At 39.3% G+C, this 20,476-nt stretch overlaps 2 protein-coding genes across 2 annotated transcripts; one reads left to right on the top strand and one right to left on the bottom strand.

Moving 5' to 3' along the window:
* Nucleotides 1-554: 554 nt before the first annotated feature.
* Nucleotides 555-6,801, top strand: LOC102717521 (wall-associated receptor kinase 2-like). The gene is made up of 3 exons (XM_015835942.2): nt 555-1,524; nt 1,884-2,069; nt 5,804-6,801. Exons 1-3 carry the CDS (start codon nt 555-557, stop codon nt 6,790-6,792), a joined length of 2,145 nt encoding a protein of 714 aa, XP_015691428.1. The 3' UTR covers nt 6,793-6,801.
* On the bottom strand, nt 6,757-19,114 carry LOC102712627 (probable metal-nicotianamine transporter YSL6). Its single transcript, XM_015835941.2, has 13 exons — nt 18,599-19,114; nt 17,410-17,582; nt 17,181-17,278; nt 15,846-15,983; nt 15,519-15,708; nt 14,932-15,064; nt 13,976-14,830; nt 10,947-11,119; nt 10,607-10,704; nt 9,433-9,570; nt 8,767-8,956; nt 8,348-8,480; nt 6,757-8,197 (listed from the first exon to the last, which is right to left on the bottom strand). The coding sequence occupies exons 1-13, from the start codon at nt 18,975-18,977 to the stop codon at nt 7,260-7,262; spliced, it is 3,636 nt and encodes a 1,211-aa protein (XP_015691427.2). The 5' UTR covers nt 18,978-19,114; the 3' UTR covers nt 6,757-7,259.
* Between the last annotated feature and the right edge of the window lie 1,362 nt (nt 19,115-20,476).

Below are 20,476 nucleotides of genomic sequence, written 5' to 3'. Positions count from 1 at the left end.
CCAAAGTGGGGACAATTGAGTTTTAGATGATGGATAGAGAATATCTAAATATATATATTCTCTCTCCTGATATAGAGGACATCTAAAATAGAGGATGAAATAGATGTTCTGTTGGAACACTAATTTTACCCTTCAACATATATTTTTAGGATAGATGATGGGATAAAAAAATTATTAGGATGCTCTTAGGATAGGCCTCTATCCGTGCGACTTTTATGCCAGTTTTTTACGTAGTCTCTATGTTGGGCCGGCCTCTTATGTGCCTTTTTTACTAAGAACCGGCATACATAGCAACTTATATGTGCCGCTTTTTAATTTTGGGTTTGGGGAGAGCAGAAAAATCAACATATAGGTCGGTTTTAAATGATCCAAAAACACATATAACAGCGTCCCCTGTAACGTTTTTTAAGTAGCCGCGACCATAGATGCAATAATTTGTTGCCATTAGTGGAGTTGATAATTAAGTGCGTGCAATTAATATGGACTACTTGTTCCTCTAATTAAAGCATTCTCTAACACAGGACAATATAATGTTGATCCCATCCTGGACCGAGATGTCGTTACGACGACGAGTGCCGGTGCTTATCATCCTGAGCCTGATGCTGGCAGCAGGAGCCTCCTGCAGCTATGAACAAGAAGCACCGATCGGACTTCCTGGATGCCTTGACAAGTGCGGCAACATCAGCGTGCCTTTCCCATTCGGCATGAACAGGGGCTGCTTTCGTCTAGGCTTTGAGGTTGAATGCAACCATACGTTCCAGCCGCCTCGCCTCTTCTTCGCAAAGGGGCCATGGTCTCCAGGCAATTACGGTCCTACCCAGGAGACTCGCGACTGGTACACCCTGGCAGGCCAGGAGATACAAGAAATTGAGCAGTTCTTGCCACTCGAGATCCTAGGCATATCCCTCTCGGAAGGCCTTGTACGAACCCACGGCGACATCAGCCTCGACTGCAGCATCAACGAGACTTTCATTTGGGTCAGGGGCCAGCAGACCTACCTGAGCGGGCCGTACCTCCTGTCGACTCGCAACGTCGCCACGGCCATCGGCTGGAGCTTCGACGCCAAGCTCACGCAGTCGCTGCGCGGCTCGGGCTACATGAAATCGTGCAGCGTGCGGCTGGAGGCCTCGAACATGGGACGGAACGGGTCTTGCTCGGGCGAAGGGTGCTGCGAGGTGACGGTGAAGGAGAACCTCAACTCCGTCTCCGTCTTCCTCGTGCAGACGTCCCCCTACCCGGGCATCGAGCCCAACTCCTGCTCCTACGGCATGGTGGCGGAGAGGGGCTGGTACAACTTCTCGACGCCGGACTTCCATGGCTTCGCCTTGCTTCACAAGTACCCGCGGGGCGTCCCTCTGCTCGCGGACTTCGCCATCAGGGATGACCTTTGCCCACCGCAGGGACAGGGCCATGCTTGTGTCAGCAGCAACAGCTTCTGCGTCAACGTAACCAACGGGCCGGGCTACATCTGCAAGTGCCACCACGGGTACGACGGGAACCCTTACATATCGAATGGATGCCAAGGTGCGTCCCCCACCCCCCTCCATATTATATAAGACTTTCTATGTTTATCCATATTCATTCATATATTAATATATATGTTTAAATTAATTAGCACACATATGAATCTAAACAAGAATAGAAAGTCTTATAATATAAAATAGAAAAATACTGTCTTAAAATTAATAAACACCAAAACAAGGGAATAAAGGTGATGGTATTTGAATCTGCCTTACTATCTACTTATATAATATATTTTACAAATCTAGGAAAATATATTTTTATTTTCTCTATATTTTCTTTTATCCGTAGCAAAGCATGGGTATAATACCTAATTAGCTAAATTTATTTGTCTTTGCTCTATATATATATTATATATGCAGACATCGACGAGTGTGCTCTCCGAATCAAGCATCCTGAGCTTCAGGACATATATCCTTGTTCGAGTGGTGGAATCTGCAAGAATACCCCAGGAGGCTATGATTGTCCATGCAAATCCGGATTGAGAGGTGATGGCAAATCAGGAACATGCACAGAGAAATTTCCTCTACCTGCGAAGATTGCTGTGGGTAAGCTAGCATGGGCCATCCTGTTTTTCTTTTCCCGTAAAAAACACTAGCATCGACCATCTTTTCTGTGCACTTGATTTAATTGCATGAGATGTGCGCACATGATCTTCATGCACACGTACTGGGGTTCACATCCAGGTGTGCATATCCACATGCAGTCGTTGCATTTTAAAAAAATAATAATAATTCAAAGCTTTGCTGCATAGGCTGAAAGTTTCTTATATGTTATCGAGTTTGAAGACTTGATCATCTCGTTGAACTTCGTGTGGGATAGTATTGGGTTTTTTTGGTAAAATGTTTTTCAAGGATTCAATAATATGCACATTATTGCTGGCTGATTATCAAACCATTCGAGGAGTATATTGCGTAGCACTGCAATTTTAAGTGAATTAAAATTTGCAAATTTTCAGACACCTGAAATCTAACAAATATCTTAAATTAAGTATGCATTTGTATTGGCAACTTAATTTCTCACGCAGGGCAAGTTGGCAATTCATACGTCAAATTAACGTGGATCTGCATATGCTTTTGTAACTATTCGGCGACATGCTCCATTGATTTAGTATGACACTGTGATCTAACGGATTATTACATAAAATATTTTTACGTATAGTAATTCTAACAAAGTGTTGCGGCAGAAAGTAGTCAGAAGTAACACATAACCATCTTCTTTATTCCATAACTAGGTTTTTACATTAGGAATGGGCATTATTTATTATAAGCCCAACTCTAACACGGACACTTCTAGTGTTTCAAACCTAATTTACATAAGCACTACTTTGTAGGCATAGTCCTACAATCTCCTTGCCCTCAAAACCTTCATCTTTGGACTATATATATGTTGAAAGGTTTGTCTGGTTCTTGTGGCATCTAAGGACATGACCAGATAAAACACATCATCTAGCCCAAGTTGAAAGATATGATTGGAAGGCAAAAGGAAATAGAGAAAGGAGGTGAGTACAAGTTGTACTCGGTAAGTTAGAGGAAAAAGAAGTTGAAATGATATCTAAGTTAAGAATATTTTTTGTAAAATAGATTTATAGGAAAAATATCTTTATTTTATGAAAAGCTATATTCCACCTATCCACGGACCAGATTCTCTTAAAGGTCATTTTCCTGTCAGGAATGTAAGTTTCAATCTAATAATTAATGAGTGGATATCCATATTTTAGAATGCAGCGAGGTACTACTTTACCCATATATAGCTTCTCGCAACTTTTCACCAACAAGATTTCATGTTCTATCTAAATATGTAGCCTAGTTAGAGAATATACTATTTTTCACAGTTCATATTTCTTAACTTTTTCCCAACATAGTGATAACTGTGTTGCCTCTAAGTTGACTATAATCTTATTACACTATCATGGTGGAATTACTATAAAAAAATCCGATATATGACATTCCGTGAAATTCATACATCTACACGCTACAACTCGTCCATGAGAATATAGAATACAAAACTAAGATATTCGTTTAAATTGGGTGTACTAAAGTTGTGATCAGTACAAAGATACATCATAATAGAAATAGATGACAACAAGTTTTCAAACTTATATTATACCCTTATATAAAGGATCATTCTCCACCCAATATCACTCGTGCCAAGGTCTTCTCTATCAACCAATATTATGAGTATGGAATTTCCTTATCCAAACTCGCAACATAAAAAAAACTAGCAACTTCTATGTATTGTGTAAAATATAATATTTAATGCATGATATAATAAATTTTAAAAGAACTATGAAATCATAAGAAATATGGTCAAGGCCAACTTGCCTAAACTCCTAGTAATTCTTTCAGTTAATAAAAGATTGTTCTAAAATTTTTATTTTTTTCCAGTGTCTTGATTGCTATCGGCAAATCATATCAATTATATATATAAAGTAACAGAAAAAGAAGACACCACGTTTACTCGTGGGCTAGAAAATCCCACATTAATCGAAGGAAAATAAGAGAAAAAAAAGAAAAGATAATGATTTTGGAAAGAACGTGAATACTGGAAAATCAACTGACGTTCTATAAGATAAGGAAAAAAAAAGGAAACAACGTGAATTTTGGAATCGGACACTGGGAGGATTAGTGTGAGGAGAGGTGGTGGCACTGGCACCATGGGACACGGACACGTGGATAGCATGTTTTGTTTAATTTTTTTTTATACCATGTTTGACTCTATTTTAAAATCTCATATTAATTGAAGTAAAATAAGAGAAAAAAATAATGATATTTTGGATTGGACAAGGAGTTTTTCAATAGAAACATATGAAGGTATCATACACTGTTTCTGTAAGAGAAAAAAAAAGAAAGAATTGTCTCTCACGGGTAAAAAATTTCGAGATATAATCGAAGAAAAAATAAGAAAAATAAATCAGAAAAACAAAAAATATCAATCAGAGAGATCAATTGCAATAAAAAAACACGTCAATCAGACATAGGAGGAAAAAAAGAGTCGATGCATCAGGTAAATGGGGGTGTTCCTTGCCCCTGAATTGGATGCTTCCACTCCCTTCTACCACCTTCGTTTAAGTGCATTTTTAAAATTTAAATTTATCTCATAAAAAGTATAATTATGAAGTACTATGTCTAATCAATCACCTCATATTTAAATTTCTATCTATTTAACCTCTACCTACCTCTCACCCTATACAATCTCCTTATTTAATGAGTGATATTTAAATCATTCTTTTTACGACTAATTTACCTGAACCGTATTAAAAATACATTTATATTAAGATAAAGGGAGCATTTTTTTCTTCTTTCGGATGGATGGATAATCATGCTGCTTCCAATAGATGCTACTAGTTTCGGGGTGAAAAACTATGGGTACACAAGGTTTTGAAAGTTTCTGAAAAGTTCTAGGAAATTATAGAATTGAGATTGTTTGAAAATGGCTTTAGCAGGTTCTGAATGTGAAAGAAAATTCTAGAGACCCTAATGAGGGCTTAGGGGATGAAATTTACCAAATTCTAAGTGTTTTTTTTTTGTCAAAAGAGAAATTTGGAAGAAATGTGGGCTCAGTGCAAAAGTTGCAATTTACTCCCTTAAAAAAAAAACCAACTTTTCGGTTTTTGTCTCGAACATTTGACCATTCGTCTTATTTGAAAAAATTTTAAGAAATTTTAAAAAAATTAGTCACACATAAAGTACTATTCATATTTTATCATCTAATAAAAATAAAATTATTAATCATATATTTTAAATAAGACAAAGAGTTAAATATTATATTTAAAAACTGAAAAGTTGATTTGTTTTGGAATGGAGGGAATAAGTAGGAATTATCGGGTTTGGTTGGTTTGTGAAGATATCTAATACCCTTGGCTTGTGCAAAAGATCTTCAGAAAATGTCGGATGATGATACCTGAAATTTTGCGAGGGTTTAAACGCCCTAATTGATTGATTTAGCACTAAAAGGGTCTGACAGTAATTTTCAAAAGAAAAGCCTAATTGTAGTGTTAAGCAATTCAATTTTGCCCTAATTGTTAGAAATTGGGTATTTTGATGAGCTAGGTTTAGTCGCATTCCTTTCATACTACAAGAAAACTTATCATATATTGCCATGATTTTTATTGTCTGGCAATAGATAATTTCCTAGTAGTGTATTGCATTGTTGCCACAGTATACTTCTGTAGTGCATATAATTCTAGTAACTGTAGAAGTTGGATTGATTTTTCATTGCCCAAAAAAATGGTGTCTATGCCAATACTAGAAATGATACAATTCATTTGTTCTCCATATAGGTTCAATACTTGGACTTCTTGTCGCCGCATTCTTTGTGTTCCTTGTCCTTCTCCAGAAAGAGAGAAGGAAGATGGAAGATTTTTTTGTAAAAAATGGAGGACCTACTCTTGAGAAGGCAAAAATGATAAAGATTTACAAAAAAGAGGATCTCAAGCCTATCTTGAAAAGTAATAATTTTATTGGAAAAGGTGGCTTTGGTGAAGTTTACAAAGGATTTCTTGACAATCAACTAGTTGCAGTAAAGAAGCCCATTTTTAGTGGCAATGTGACAGATGTCGAGCAATTTGCAAATGAAGTCATCATCCAATCTCAAGTGATCCACAAGAACATCGTCAGGCTCATAGGTTGTTGCCTAGAAGTTGATATCCCAATGCTGGTATATGAGTTCCTCTCCAAAGGTAGCCTCGATGATATTCTTCATGGAAGCAGCCAAGTTCCGTTAGATTTGAATGCACGTTTAAATATAGCTGCAGAGTCAGCAGAAGGCCTAGCTTACATGCATTCAAAAACCAGTAATATAATCTTACATGGTGATGTTAAACCAGCCAATATACTATTGGATGATAATTTTGTACCAAAGATATCTGACTTTGGTATATCAAGGCTGATTGCTGTAGAGAAACAGCATACCAATTCTGTCATTGGTGACATGAGTTACATGGATCCAGTATATCTGCAAACAGGCCTGTTAACTGATAAGAGTGATGTCTACTGTTTTGGAGTTGTGCTCTTGGAGCTTATTAGCCGGAAAAAGGCCAGGCATTCTGACAACAACAGCTTGGTTAAAGCTTTTCTTGATGCTCACAAAACTCAGAAGGGGGCAACTGAGCTGTTTGACAAGGAAATTTTAGAACCAAAAGATTTGGAGTTTCTTAATAAGATCCTAGATATTGCTGTGGAATGCCTAGATCTTGATGTGGATAAAAGGCCAGAGATGACAGAAGTAGCAGAGCGTCTTCTCATGTTGAAGAGATCTCGAAATAAATAAGAGTTACAAGTCAATTCATCCATTAAAAAGCATGCTGCAGATAGTTACAAGTCAGTTGGCAGTGAAACGGTGAATACTATATTGTGTGATTGTGTTTGTGGAATAAGTTAGGTAACTATCGGTGTGATTGTGATCTAAGGTTGAAGCAATGGATGTTTCCTGGAGTCCCATGGTTCAAAATAAGTGTAAGCTAGTGTTGTGAGTTGTTCCTCATTCAGTACACTTGTGCAATTATTGATCAAATGTATTAATCAGTCTGCGCTGTTCTCTACATTGGAATTTACATGAACAATATGTAAATGTTGCTGTTGGTTGCTAACAAGCAGTGTAATGAATATGAAACCATACAATAAACAACAAATAAAATCTCTCCTAAATGCCTGTGTTGAATGCATTTACAGAGACGCAACTATAAGCTGTACAAGCACATTACCTTGGCTGCTTGACTGAAGCTTTGATCCATCATATCACACAGAAACTGCAGATGGCCTGAAGGACATGCAGATCGGTGGATCAACTCTCAGGATGGACAGAACAGCAGCTGGAATGCTCCAAACCCCATCTCCACAGATCAAGCCAGACGCAACTGCAACCGCATAGTCGTCAGCCTCTCTCTGGTTTATCTTCTGCCAAGCGAACAAGATCAGAGTCCCTATGAACATGTCCACACCGAAATACGCACCAATGTAGAATGGCACGGCCATCGCCATCGGAATGGGGATAAAATAGGAGACATGGTTTGGTGTAACATCCTTCAGGAGGCTGATGATCAGTGCAGCCAAGAAGAACACACAACAGATCTCAAGGCAGTGCTTTGGCAGCGCCGCGAAGCCTTCGATGCCAATAATGGCCATCTCCCTAAAGATGACAGCGAATGGAGCCTTGTACTCGCCATCGGGGTCACCGATGTCGAAGGCAGTCCAGAAGAGCCACAGTGTGAGTGGAGCGATGATGCATCCAAGGGCGACACCGATCATCTGGGAAACAAACATTGAACGAGGTGAGGAGAGGGTGAGGTAGCTGCTCTTGAAGTCCTGCATGAGATCCGCTGCAGAGCAGACGACTGACATGATTATGCCACATGCTGCAAGGCCTGCAATGACGCCACCATCGCTGCCAACAAGTGAGGCAAACACGAAGAGGGCAATCTTGCCATAGGTGGGTGCAAGGTTCAAGTTTGTGAGGCCCATCCCATATGAGTTGCAGAAAGCAATGGCAGGAGCAAGGAGGTAGCAGGCAAGGACAAAATACCACTTCATCTGGGGAAATATGATCGGCACAGCCACAGTAGATATTACTGAAAGTACAATGTAACCTGAAACCACAAGCCAAGTAGGTATGCTGTCTTTAAGGAATATCTCGGTTTGAAGTTTCTCATCCACTAATTGTCTGGAATTGTCATCATCTGAAAAATACCAACCAACAATTTCAGTGCTAAAAGCTAGGATAAATTAATGATGATATTCTGCACGAAAATATATGCAATGTAAAAGCGGAATAGTGTAAAACTTTTGAATTAGTGGGAAGAAACGCCAGAAGCAATAATTGATGTTACCTTGAAGTAGATCATGAAGAGGCAAGTCACATTGTTTTGATTGTGCATTACATATTTCCTTTGCAATAATAAGAAATATTTTTAGCAAGTTGTAGAGGCCATCACCAAGTATGACAGAAATCGCTATGAAAACCTGTGGGGATATAACACAATTTTGAGAAAACCAAGTATTATCATTTCCACAATTTTTTAATTTGCAAAGTCGCCAAATAGATCAATGCAAAAAGGATTCTTTGCAGCCCGTATTACTGCAGTTGCACTGACTACTAGCAGTAGGAATCTTGGTTGCCAGGATAATCTTTTCAAAGAGATACAGTGAATGATTTTGAACTTTTAACAGTAGTTGCAGATGCAGCTAGCAAAACTGACTCAGATAGAACCATCATCAATTTAATGGATATGAGAATAAATAGATGTACCTTATACCCATATAGGCCTCTGAAGTCGGTGCTACTAAGGTTATCTGGGTACCAATCACCAGCTTGCTTAGCAATAAATGGCCAAAGAAAACCCCAAGATATCACTGACCCAAGAAAAACAGAGCAGTTGACAATATGGGGGGAAATAAGACCATACCCAACATAACTAGGATTAAAATTGAAATAAAACCTGCCAGCATATAAGACAACTTCAGGCAAGTAAGTCATACTTAGTTTTTTGAGATATGGGATATTCACCAGAAAATGTGCATGATTATATCATATGGCAGACAAGAGTCATTGACTCATTGATAATGCACCTTCCTTTTTGTTTTCAAAAACAAAACTAGTACAGTGCAGCAATAAATTGAACAATCAAGTATGCACATAAGGAATTCTTCAATTGTTTTTTCTAGAAATGTTTAAAATGAATTAGTCCATCTGAGTTGTAAATATTATCTAAAAGAGTAGTGAGTCTGGTGATCACAGATATCCCTGGTGAAAAAAAATGTGATATTACAAATAAATGGTAGATATAACAGCTAGCAATAATAAGAGCATCCAACAAGCATCATCCTAGCTTATTGCCACTAACCAAGCAATTGAGGACAGTCACGTCAACAGTTAGTCGAGGAGAATAGAGAAAAAATGATATTGAGAACATACGTGTTCTTAAAAGCTTCAATTCCAAATGATGGGAGATTGTCAAACCCACAAGAATCACCAACACCACTGAAGAACCACTTAAAGAAGCTCCAGAAAAAACTAAGACCCAAATACTTGACAAGACAATGAACTTTCCTTCTGCAAAACAATGGAATAACAGGTGTAAAACAGGGGAAATGGCTAAAGAACTGATTAGAGCATCATTTTATACAACAAACATGCACCAAACTTTTTTGAGTATAAATAGTTCCCCTCCATCCATAAATATAAAGAATTTTGGAGTACTACTTCCCCCACCAACCACTGAATTTTGTTGCTACTAGTGCTAGTAGTTGCACTTGCATCGGTAGGCATCATCTTTCCCAATCAAGTAAATTCCCACAGACATGATCAAAGTAATTTCACCTCAACCTTAAAACTCTACTAAACAACTTATAATTCATTATATTTGTGAACGGAAATGGTACTTTGTTTTGTCGCTAGTGTAAAAGAATTCAGGCTCAAATACTAAAAGTTCTTATCTGCGCATATTAATTCAAATGTTCTTGGCCAGTGGTTTATAAGTGGTGCCTGACTGACTGGCACTTAAATTGATTTGACAATGGAGAAACTAAGTTAGACCTAAGGAATATCTATAAACTACAAAACATCTTTGCATTTGGATTCTGTAGATCTGTTCTACTCCAATTGGATATGACTGAAAACAGACCCAGTATGAACAGTGGAGGTGGAACAGTGTGCAGTGAAGAAGTATTTCCAAATTCCAATTAAGCAAATATGTTTTCTTTGCATAAATATGTAGCCATATCTAAAATTATATTTTTCTTTTTGAAATGGGATAAGACATGGCTTCTACATCCACTGGTGGGACACCCAGGTTATGCGATCACTTAGGATCGAACCCAGGTGGGTTGCGTGCACGATGGGTATGCTAGCCAAGTAAGCAATGCCTGGTTCCCCATATCTAGAATTCTAGAGGCAGCAGAGACAAGTTTGCATGATTTTGCGCCAAACACTAGGTTAGAGGATTCAGAAATCATGTGTCATGAATGACACGTCATACATATTCGCATGACCTGTTCTCCAATGTAGAATGAAAACATACTTGCAAAAATAAAGTGTAAAAGAAATGATGCCCTATTCTAAAAACTTTCTTGAGTACCCATTGCCTTACCCTGCAAGATCAGCTTCTGCTTTTCCATGCAAGCTATTGATCATTAAAGCTGTTGCAGTCCCACCAGGGAATGCGAGCTTATAATCAATTACCATTACCTGCAATAGTATACTGAATGCCCTGATTACTAATAAATAGAATTTAGAATCGCACAATGTAGCAAAGGCCTAAGAGGTCAAAGTTCTATTGTGGCATCTTCACAAAGCACTAGAATGTACAGGGTAACGTGTATGAGCATGCTTTGTAGCAACAACAGGTAGAGATCATAGAGTGGATTATTCGATGCTATCCTTTCCTTATATTTCATTTGCAGAGATTTCTACACAGGTAAAAATTATACCTTTCGCAGCATGACGATGCTAAATGGGCCAATGAGACCAATGAGGAACATGAAACTAATCATCCAGCTAAGAGAAGGATTTCTGATGTCCTCCGCGCGGTTACCTGGATAGTCTGGCCCAACGAGCTCATATGTCTTCCTGTCCATCGCAAAGATATACGACGACGAGCACCCTAACAAGGAAGAGCACATTCTCTGTAATTATACCCTGCATATCCGTTGTAAAATGCAGCAGCCAAAACTAGTACTACTACACTAGAAAACTCATCCAATTCGTAGTAATACCTCACAAAATCACTCTAAAATATAAACTTTTTGCAACATCCTAAGTAGCAAAATCACTCTAAAATATAAGATTTTGCAGTCTCCTAAGCAACAAAATAACTCACAAGATTGTCTTAGAAGATATGGGAGAATGAAGGTAACAAGGCCTTCTCTCGAGCTAGCGAATAAGATTCATGGGGAGCGAGCACTGAGGAGTGAGCGGGGAGACGCGCACCGCTGAACGCCAGGCTACCGCAGGCGATGGCGCAGGTCTGGATGACGGTGTTCTCCTGCCTGGTGAACGGGGCCCCGCGGCCGAGCCCTAGCCTCCCGGCGGCGGCCCGCCACGCCGTGGCGAGGAAGAAGGCGAGGAGGCCCGACGCGACGTTGAGCGCCGGGATGACGCCAACGGTGAGATTGAGGCGGTGGATGACCACGCACAGAAGCGACCCCACGACCGCCGCGACGGCGACGCCGCGGACGGTGAGCTGCTCCCGCCATGGCGGCGGCGGGGGAGGAGTGGGCGAGGCGGAGTCGCGGCCCCGCGGAGGAAGGAGGAGCGGGGACGCGAGGGGGTGAGGAGAAGAAGGAGATGGCGCCGCCGCCGGCGAGATCTCCGGCGGCGTCATCGCCGACGGGGCGAGGAGTCGCGCTGCTTGCCTTCAACTGCTTAGAGCATGTATAACTAACTGTTTATTAGCCGACTCTAGAACAGTCACGTATGCAAATTGCTAGCATGATGGAAGAAAGAGAGCGGAGGAGATTGAAAAACGGTTGTTACGTATGACAATAGTTTAAAGTCGATTTTTAATATATATTTAAATTTTTTTAGATAGATTAAAAGAAAAGATGAATAATAAAAACATAGTTTATTGTATCAATGACTTTAGCTTTGTACGCTAATAAAATAAATTAGAATTACTGAGGTAGACGAGGTAAGAGTGGATACTAGACTCTACCTTTGAACATGCCTTTATAAATTAAAATTTAAAATTTAAAATTTAATTTTGAACTTAATTTTATGGTATTTTTATTATGGTTTATTTTACCGCTATAGATAATATATAAAAGTTTTACTTAAAAATTATATTTTTAAAAAAAATGGTTTCGCTTATTCCTACTATGGAGCCTATATCACGCGAGGTGATTGCATAGATGATATTTTTAAATAAAAAATAATTAGCGGTATAAAAATTATGCTTGAAAATACACTTAGTTTAAAAAGTCCAAGACGAAATAAATTTTGAGTTATAAGCCGAAAAGACAAGCTACAGGATGGTGATCTTTTCGCTTATGTCTGCGTGTATAGAGTGAATTTTACTTCACCACACATTTTGAGTCAGTCGTAACACAAAGTGGCAGTTTTTACTATTTACCACAAGTTTTGCGGCAAATTAATTTATAAAACCCCATATTCATGCTTCAATCATGTTTTGGCTATGTTAGGGATGCCCCAAAACATGTGCTTTTATGAAATTTTAAACCAAAATTTAAATTTTTAACATTTAATTTAAAGTTGATTTTGAGAATTTCTTTCGTCGTAGCTTATTCGTTAGCCTTTGCTTCTAGGTCACTAGAAACCATGTATATAAAAAATTTATTTATAAATTATCTTTTATTTACAAATATGATGTTTGATTTATTTTCTAAAAAATTCCAAAAAAACGACCCCTCAAATTTTCAAATATTTGAAACTTTGTTGTTTAGGATTTCGAATATTATTGCCCAGACTTATTGAGACCCTAGACTTTCGTATAAACTCATAAAAATCTCAGTACATACAGAACACCGTTCAATTCCGTAGAATATGACAAAACTACGCATTTTAAGAAAGATTTTATTTCATTATTAGAAACAATATGAGATAAAAATACCACATTAAGAGACTTCTAAAATCTTTTTTCCATAAGTGGAAACGTGAAATAGTTAGAATTACAGCTTATGCTTATAAACCAAAATTTAAATTTTCAATCTTAAATTTACAGTTGATTTTATTCATTTTCATCGTAGTTTATTTTTCAACATTTTTTAAGATAACCAGAACACATATATAAAAATTTTATAAATTATTTTTCAATTATAAATATGTCGTTTGTCTTTTTGACAAAATGACAAAAGATAAGGACCGTGACAAACAGTATACAAATTTAATCATATGTATACTACTCCCTGCATCCGTCCTAATATAATCATAATATATAAAGGATTTAGATAAGATTGGTGTTTGTACATATTTACCCTTATCCCTTACATTTAAGTACAGAAGGAAGTAACAAATTACAAATCCTCCATTGACATCATCTCTTAATGGGAAAATTGTGCATAAGTTCACCTTTTCTGGCGTCTCCTGCCATCTACACAGGAGACTAGTAGTGGTTTGATCTTTTTTTTTACACAAAGAGGATTAGCAAAACAGAAACACCTCCACATCAGGTCTGATGTGGAGCTGTTTTATATTTAATCAAATTTTGGAAAGCAAAACATTTAATCAAATTTGTATGGACACTTTCTTATTTGTACAGCAAAGCATGAATCATAAGCAGAGTCAAACACCAACAGAATGAACAAAGCTACTGCACTTTTTGCGCAGTCTAATTTACACAGACTAAATATATATACACGCGCCATTCTGTTCTATCCTGGCATCCAAACCAAACAAAACAGCAGATTTCGCTCCAATCTTCTTCAGCTGGAAAGGGATGGCTTGAAGTACATGCAGATCGGCGGGTCGATCCTCAGGATGGACAGTACCGCAGAAGGAACGCTCCAGATCCCATCGCCGCAGATCAAACCGGATGCGATTGCACCTGCAAAGTCCTCAGATTCCTTGCGGTTCACCCTCTCCCAGACGAACAGGATGACCGTGCCGACAAACATGTCGATCGCGAAGTACGCTCCGATGTAGAAAGGAATGGCCATGGCCATCGGGAGCGGGATGAACTTGGAGACGCTCTTTGGGGTGACGTCCCGGAGGAGGTTGATCACCACAGCCGCAGCAAAGAAGCCATAGCAGATGGACAGGCAGTGCTGGGGAAGCGCCGAGAATCCTTCGACGCCGAGGATCGACATCTCTCGGAAGATGACGGCATATGGAGCCTTGAACATGCCATCAGGGTTGCCGATATCGAACGCGGTCCAGTAGAGCCAGAAGGTCAGAGGAGCAATGACGCAGCCAAGGGCAGTCCCGATCAGCTGCGACACAAACATGGACCTCGGCGAAGAGAGGGTCAGGTAACCAGTTCTGAAGTCTTGCATGAGGTCGGCAGCGGTGGATACGATGGACATCATAACACCGCAGGCTGCTAGGCCGGCGATCACGCCGCCATTCCGGCCAACCAAGGAGGCAAAGATGAAAAGGCCTATCTTTCCATAGGTGGAAGACAGGTTCCAGTCTGTGAGGCCAGCACCATACGAATTGCAGAAGGCAAGCAGGGGAGCTACCACATAGGCGCAGAGGACGAGGTACCACTTGACCTGTGGGAAGATCATCGGTACAGTTGCAGTTGAGATTGCTGCAAGGCCGACATAACCTGATCCTGCTAGCCATGATGGAATTCTGTCATTTAAAAATGTCTCATTCCGAAACTTCTCCTCAGCTGATAATTTAGAACCTTCATCACCTGAAAGAATGAAATAGAAAAAAAAAATCAGATCTCAGATTCATGGTATGCCATTATGATTTATATTTGATAAGCACCATACGGAAAGAACATGGCTTTACCATCCTGAACCTGCACAAGGGGAAGTTTTCCTTGCTTCGATTGTGCATTCATTATTTCCTTGATAGTAGCATAGATGATCTTGATGAGATTATAAAGACCATCTCCAAGTATCACAGATACGGATATAAATACCTGGATGGCAGCGGCAGAATTAGAGTATTTGCTGAGCAAGTCACAAAGACTGATCAGTATATGAACCCAAATAACATTTCCTTAAAGTTCACTCAGTGTACCATCTGTATGTTCTTTGGTATAGACATTTTTTTCCAGTAATTCCATCTTGGGGTTCACAACATCACCATCACTATGTCACTATGTGCACCCATAAATGCATAACAGTAAGAAAAATGCCAGTATTACTCCCATGTTCACATCAGCAGCTACCATTTATTCAGATTTAGTGGGTTTGTAAAGTATGAAGAGGTAAGAAGTGATTATCTTCTATGAAAATTTTTGGTCATAATTTCATCATAGATCTATCAAGAAAAGAACAGTATTGATGGATTGACAAGATGCAGGGATGCACACTGAATTTAAATATAATCATGACACAAAAAAATTAAAAAAAAATCTTATGGCAGAATACCTTGTATCCATACAGCCCTTTGAAGTCATTGCTTCCTAAGTTAGCTGGATACCAATCCCCGGCTTTTGTAGATATATATGGCCAAAGGAAACCCCAAGATATGATAGCTCCAAGAAGCGTGGAGCAGTTAACAATATGTGGGCATATAAGACCACATCCAATATAGGTTGGACTGAAATCAAAATAAAACCTACAAAAGTGGAACAGGTAAGTTTGCAGGTTACGGGACAGGCTGTCTCATTTGATAAGGCAAACTATAGGAAGTTACTTTAGCTATCTAGTGAGTTTTGAAGGAAAAATAGGAAAGCATAGTAACTGCAAACTTACGAGTTCTTAAATGCTTCAAGTCCCAGAGATGGGAAATTGTCGAAGCCACAGGAGTCTCCAACACCACTGAAGAACCACTTGAAGCAGTTCCAGAGAAAACTAATGCTTAAATACTTTCCAAGACAGCTAACTTGCTTTCTGCAACCATAAAAAGATAGTGTGGTTAAATTCACAAACTGCAGTAAATGAAAACTCTACTATCAACTGATAAAGAAACAATATAAAGACATGACAGGTCATTGCAATTTGCCAATTTTGCAAACATATAAATCATCTGCATGCGCTGTACAAATGATGCATAACTTCTAGGCAAAGTGATTGTGTAGAAGCCAGTGCATTGCTGAAGGAAACTGGCATGATGAAATTCTAAACATGAGGTAAGCACAAGGTTAGGGTGGACATTTTTATGCCTAGTCAACTTATCTTAATGTCTTTATAAAGAAACATAAAAAAAATTTAATGTGACTTCAACAAAGTAAAGTATATTATCTACTTTGCACCTTAGATCAACCATCTCAAGCCTAGGCTTCATGTGAGAAGAGAGACTTAGAAATTACACTTAAGGGGATGAACTTTACAAGATGTATAGATATGTATCAGGCTCAAATAGTGGCTGAATTCCTAGTCTAAAGTCAAAGGAAGTAACTGGCAAAATAAAACTGAGACATCGGGAAGTGGCTGGCAGATAAATAGACATATATATGAAATCTTGTGATCAACACATCTAATTCATATTGCTTCATGTAAAGTATAAAAAGAATGTATTGCGCATCACCCAATCATACTGATGCAAAATTCAGTTCAGGTATACTACATTACTACTGTATGAGGCTAGATTTATCGACAGATGAAAATGCATTTATTGGGCAAAAGCTATTTTAAAAATAGCATTAGGAAGTTAATAATTGACACTTTTATATGTATAAACAACATCAATTAGATTTATATGGCACCCACATAATTGAAAGATGACCAGTTGATGGTTGCGAGATGCAACTAAAAATAGATAATCGATGGTAAAAGATAGCTCCACTTGTACAAAGAGTAAAGGAGCACAGCAACCATTCTTTCTATTATTCAGTATTTACAATGCATTGACATTCTAAAGCCATACCTATATTTATTACATCTCAGTTGATTGACTGATTAGGCATGGACACGGTCGTGAAAAGGTGAGAATCCTAGGTTATAATATATTATTGTACACATAGTAAGAAAATGTAAATTGAACAATGAATGCCTGCAATGCACATATATTTTATTTTGTACAAAATCTTTCATGCTCATCTGATCATTATGTACAAAATTATAGAACAGCGCTTATCTTTATCTTACTCTGCAAGCTCAGCCCCGCTGGTAGTGTGGAAGCTATTTATCAGCATAGCTGTTGCAGTTCCACTGGGATAAGTCAACTTGTAATCAATTACCATGACCTAACAAGCACCAATAAAAACATACCTTAGTTTATGATATTAATTAAACAAATAAGTATTTCATTGAAAAGGAACATCTATTCAGATAAACATAATAATGATACATGTTTCCAAGATATGAGTATGAATACCTTGCGGAGTGCAACAAGACTAAATAGTCCAAGAAAGCTAACAACAAACATGAACCCGATCATCCAACCCAATGAAGGATTCTTAACATCAATAGCCCTGTTACCAGGATAATCTGTCCCAATAAGCTCATATGTTTTCTGATCCATTGCAAGAATATATGACCCAAAGCCCCCTGCGTCAACAAAGAAATAGCAATCATAATATGAATTCAGCATGAAAGGATCGACTACAGCATCCGACACTACGCTACAGTGACACATATATATTATAAATTTATGACGCAAAACTTAAGACTTTCTCTCTGAATATATGCTACCTGCACAAGGGAACCACAACTTCACACCAAGAGCAGCACTCATAAACTGGTAAATTGAAAAAAAAAGAAGAACTGTCTTCTAAAGTTATATTCCCTCCTTCCACAATTGATAAGCGTATTTCATCTAGGCTCCAAGACCAAGACAAAGAAAATCTATGCAGTGATGCCTCCCTGCATGCTCTGCTCATGCCATCTCGAGACCTCGCTTCACGGCCGCCGCATCATCTCCACGTGAATCCAGCTGAAAATACATCGGCCGCATGTACACATTGAGCCTGTTGATTATGCATGCAACCGAGCAGACACATCGTCTTTCTCCACATGCAAACATTTTGCATGCAAGACATTCAATTGTGCTTATCATTTGTGGATTTTTTTTTTCTTTTCAAATTGCTTGCGCTTATCAATTGCGGATGGAGGGAGTATCACTTTTTGACAACTCAACGTAATCTAGCCACATTTAACAGACTACAGCAGAACACAAATTAAAAGCATTTTCACGGCACCTGAAACTAAAACATGACAAACAAAGTCCGACCTTTATATATGGTCAGAACTCCAGCACATAGATTTTGAACACACAAACATCAAAATCCCACATAACACGATGAAATTTACTCATCAATACTAACTATACCCATCAATAGTTCAATACCAACTAAAATTATGTCCTTAATGCTAACTATACACAATCAATACTAACTCTATATTTAGGACAACTTTAACTAAATCTATATTTTTTGTTCCATCTGAGCAATACACTAAAGAAAGAGAAAGAGGTACGACAGCTCACAGCTCGGGCGGTCAAAAGAGAGACGGCGGAACCGCATCTCCACCTACGCAAGCAAAGGCTCGGATTCCCCCACACATACCGCTGAAGGCGAGGCCGTAGCAGGCGACGACGCAGGTCTGGATGACGGTGTTCTCCTGCTTGGTGAAGGGCTCGGTGACGACGCCGAGCCCCCCGAGCACCGCCGTCCACGACCGGAGCAGGAAGTAGCCGAGCAGCCCCGCGGAGACGTTGAGAGACGGGATGACCCCGACCGTGAGGTTGAGCTTGTGGGTGATGAGGCAGAAGAGCACCCCGAGGATCGCGCTCACCACGATCCCGCGCACCGTCACCTGCTCCCTCCACGGCGGCACCCTCTCCGCCGCCGCCGCCGGCGGCCCCGCGGTGGCACCGCCGCCGCCATCGCCTTGACCGGCGAGGAGGGGCCCCGTGATCTCCGCCTCGTCCGCCACCGACCCCATCAGCCGCCGCCGCCGCCGCCGGCAATGCCTCTCCGACCCCCCAACCTACTCTCTCCTCTCCTCACCTCACCTCACCTCCGAGATTTTTTTTTCTCGAAAAAAATTCGTCTTTTTCGCGTGTGGTGAGAGGTAGACGATGAGGTTGTTATTAATACCGAATAATTTAATCAATTATAATCCGAAGTGGATTAGTCCATTTTGCACCCTGCTGTACTCTACACGTCAGGATTACATGTGGGGCCCCGAAACCCGCGAGATTCCGGGGGGAACACCTATGGGCCCACCTGTCATCAGGATAGCGGCGCCCGTCGCGGTCGGTTAAAATGCCCGCGAGAACGGAGTGGGCTCCGAATATACCGGGGCCCCACCTGTCAGTATCCCGGGTAGGGTAGGGGATGGGAGGGAGTTGGGTGGACGATGCGGCAAGATTCGTGCCACGCGCGGAGGAGAGACGGGAGGGGATGGGATCTTCGTGCGCCGGTCGGGCGGGGCCCAGCGGTCAGTGTGAGGGATGGGGTTGGTGGGCCCGGTGGGCCCGTTGGTGGTGGCGTGACAATAGGGACTTTGGAGAGGGCGTACGCTTGGACTGTTTGGTAGCCGTGGTGGCACCCTGGTTTACGCTACCACGGACAACTTCGAAACCGCCGTCAAGTGGAACGTGATTGTTTTGTTTTTTGAACAGTTCTTTTTGTCACGATAATTATTGTTATCACGATAATCATCGTGCCCCTGGCAGTTTCTGCACAGTGCCACCAGATCTATTGGGTTTTTATATTTAACGTTCTTGACTTTTTTAAATCATGTTTTATTATTTATCTTAGATAAATTTGTATGTCGATATATAGGTCAAGCTTAAAGTTTTTTTTTTAAAGTACTGTCAAGAGATAAAAGATGTTTCAGTAGATAATGCATCTCATCCTTTAAAAATAAGCATCCTCTATATTAAAAAGTTGAAGTTTCTTCCTCCTTACTCCGTATATCATCAGCTAATCTTAATCTTAATAGTAGAGAGCAGTAAAAACACGTCAGGATATGGTTACAAAATATTACTAATAAATATATATGAAAGATGTAATACGAATGTATTATTGAAGTGGTGACTTACACAAATAGGATCTATTTTAGATAGTTATCCAAATATCTAAATAACAATATAAATAATTAAATTTGAATGAGCTGATAGGATGGAATGCTCTTAGTAATAAATCAAACCACAACAAATTAAAATAGAATTATATAATTTTTTGGGTAAAATGGATGGTCAAACATAGACTTAAATCAACGACGGTAAATAAAAATACAGAGGTAGTATATTGTTTACCAACTCTTCTTTTATATATAAAATATTACAAAACAGCTATATATTATTTTTATTTTTATAAATACAAATTGTCTCAAACAATACTAGCATACATATGATTCATAGCCAAGCATGGCTATTTAATAGTAGATATTTAATGGTGTAATGACCGAATTACATGCTATAAAGTTTAAAATCT

The sequence above is a fragment of the Oryza brachyantha genome, chromosome 4 (assembly GCF_000231095.2).
Source record: "Oryza brachyantha chromosome 4, ObraRS2, whole genome shotgun sequence".
NCBI classification, from domain to species: Eukaryota; Viridiplantae; Streptophyta; class Magnoliopsida; order Poales; family Poaceae; genus Oryza; species Oryza brachyantha.
Note: the sequence above shows the minus strand (reverse complement) of the source record. Positions and strands in the feature narration are given on the sequence as shown.

What these genes read in the sequence shown, in the direction of transcription:
- LOC102717521 (XM_015835942.2), top strand. Translation starts at nt 555, where the DNA reads ATGTCGTTACGACGACGAGTGCCGGTGCTTATCATCCTGAGCCTGATG. An exon ending in CATATCGAATGGATGCCAAG is followed by an intron (nt 1,525 to 1,883) that starts GTGCGTCCCCCA and finishes TTATATATGCAG; the next exon opens with ACATCGACGAGTGTGCTCTC. An exon ending in ACCTGCGAAGATTGCTGTGG is followed by an intron (nt 2,070 to 5,803) that starts GTAAGCTAGCAT and finishes TTCTCCATATAG; the next exon opens with GTTCAATACTTGGACTTCTT.
- LOC102712627 (XM_015835941.2), bottom strand. Translation starts at nt 18,977, where the DNA reads ATGGGGTCGGTGGCGGACGAGGCGGAGATCACGGGGCCCCTCCTCGCC. An exon ending in AAGGGCTGTATGGATACAAG is followed by an intron (nt 15,065 to 15,518) that starts GTATTCTGCCAT and finishes GCTGCCATCCAG; the next exon opens with GTATTTATATCCGTATCTGT. An exon ending in GCATCGTCATGCTGCGAAAG is followed by an intron (nt 10,705 to 10,946) that starts GTATAATTTTTA and finishes ATACTATTGCAG; the next exon opens with GTAATGGTAATTGATTATAA.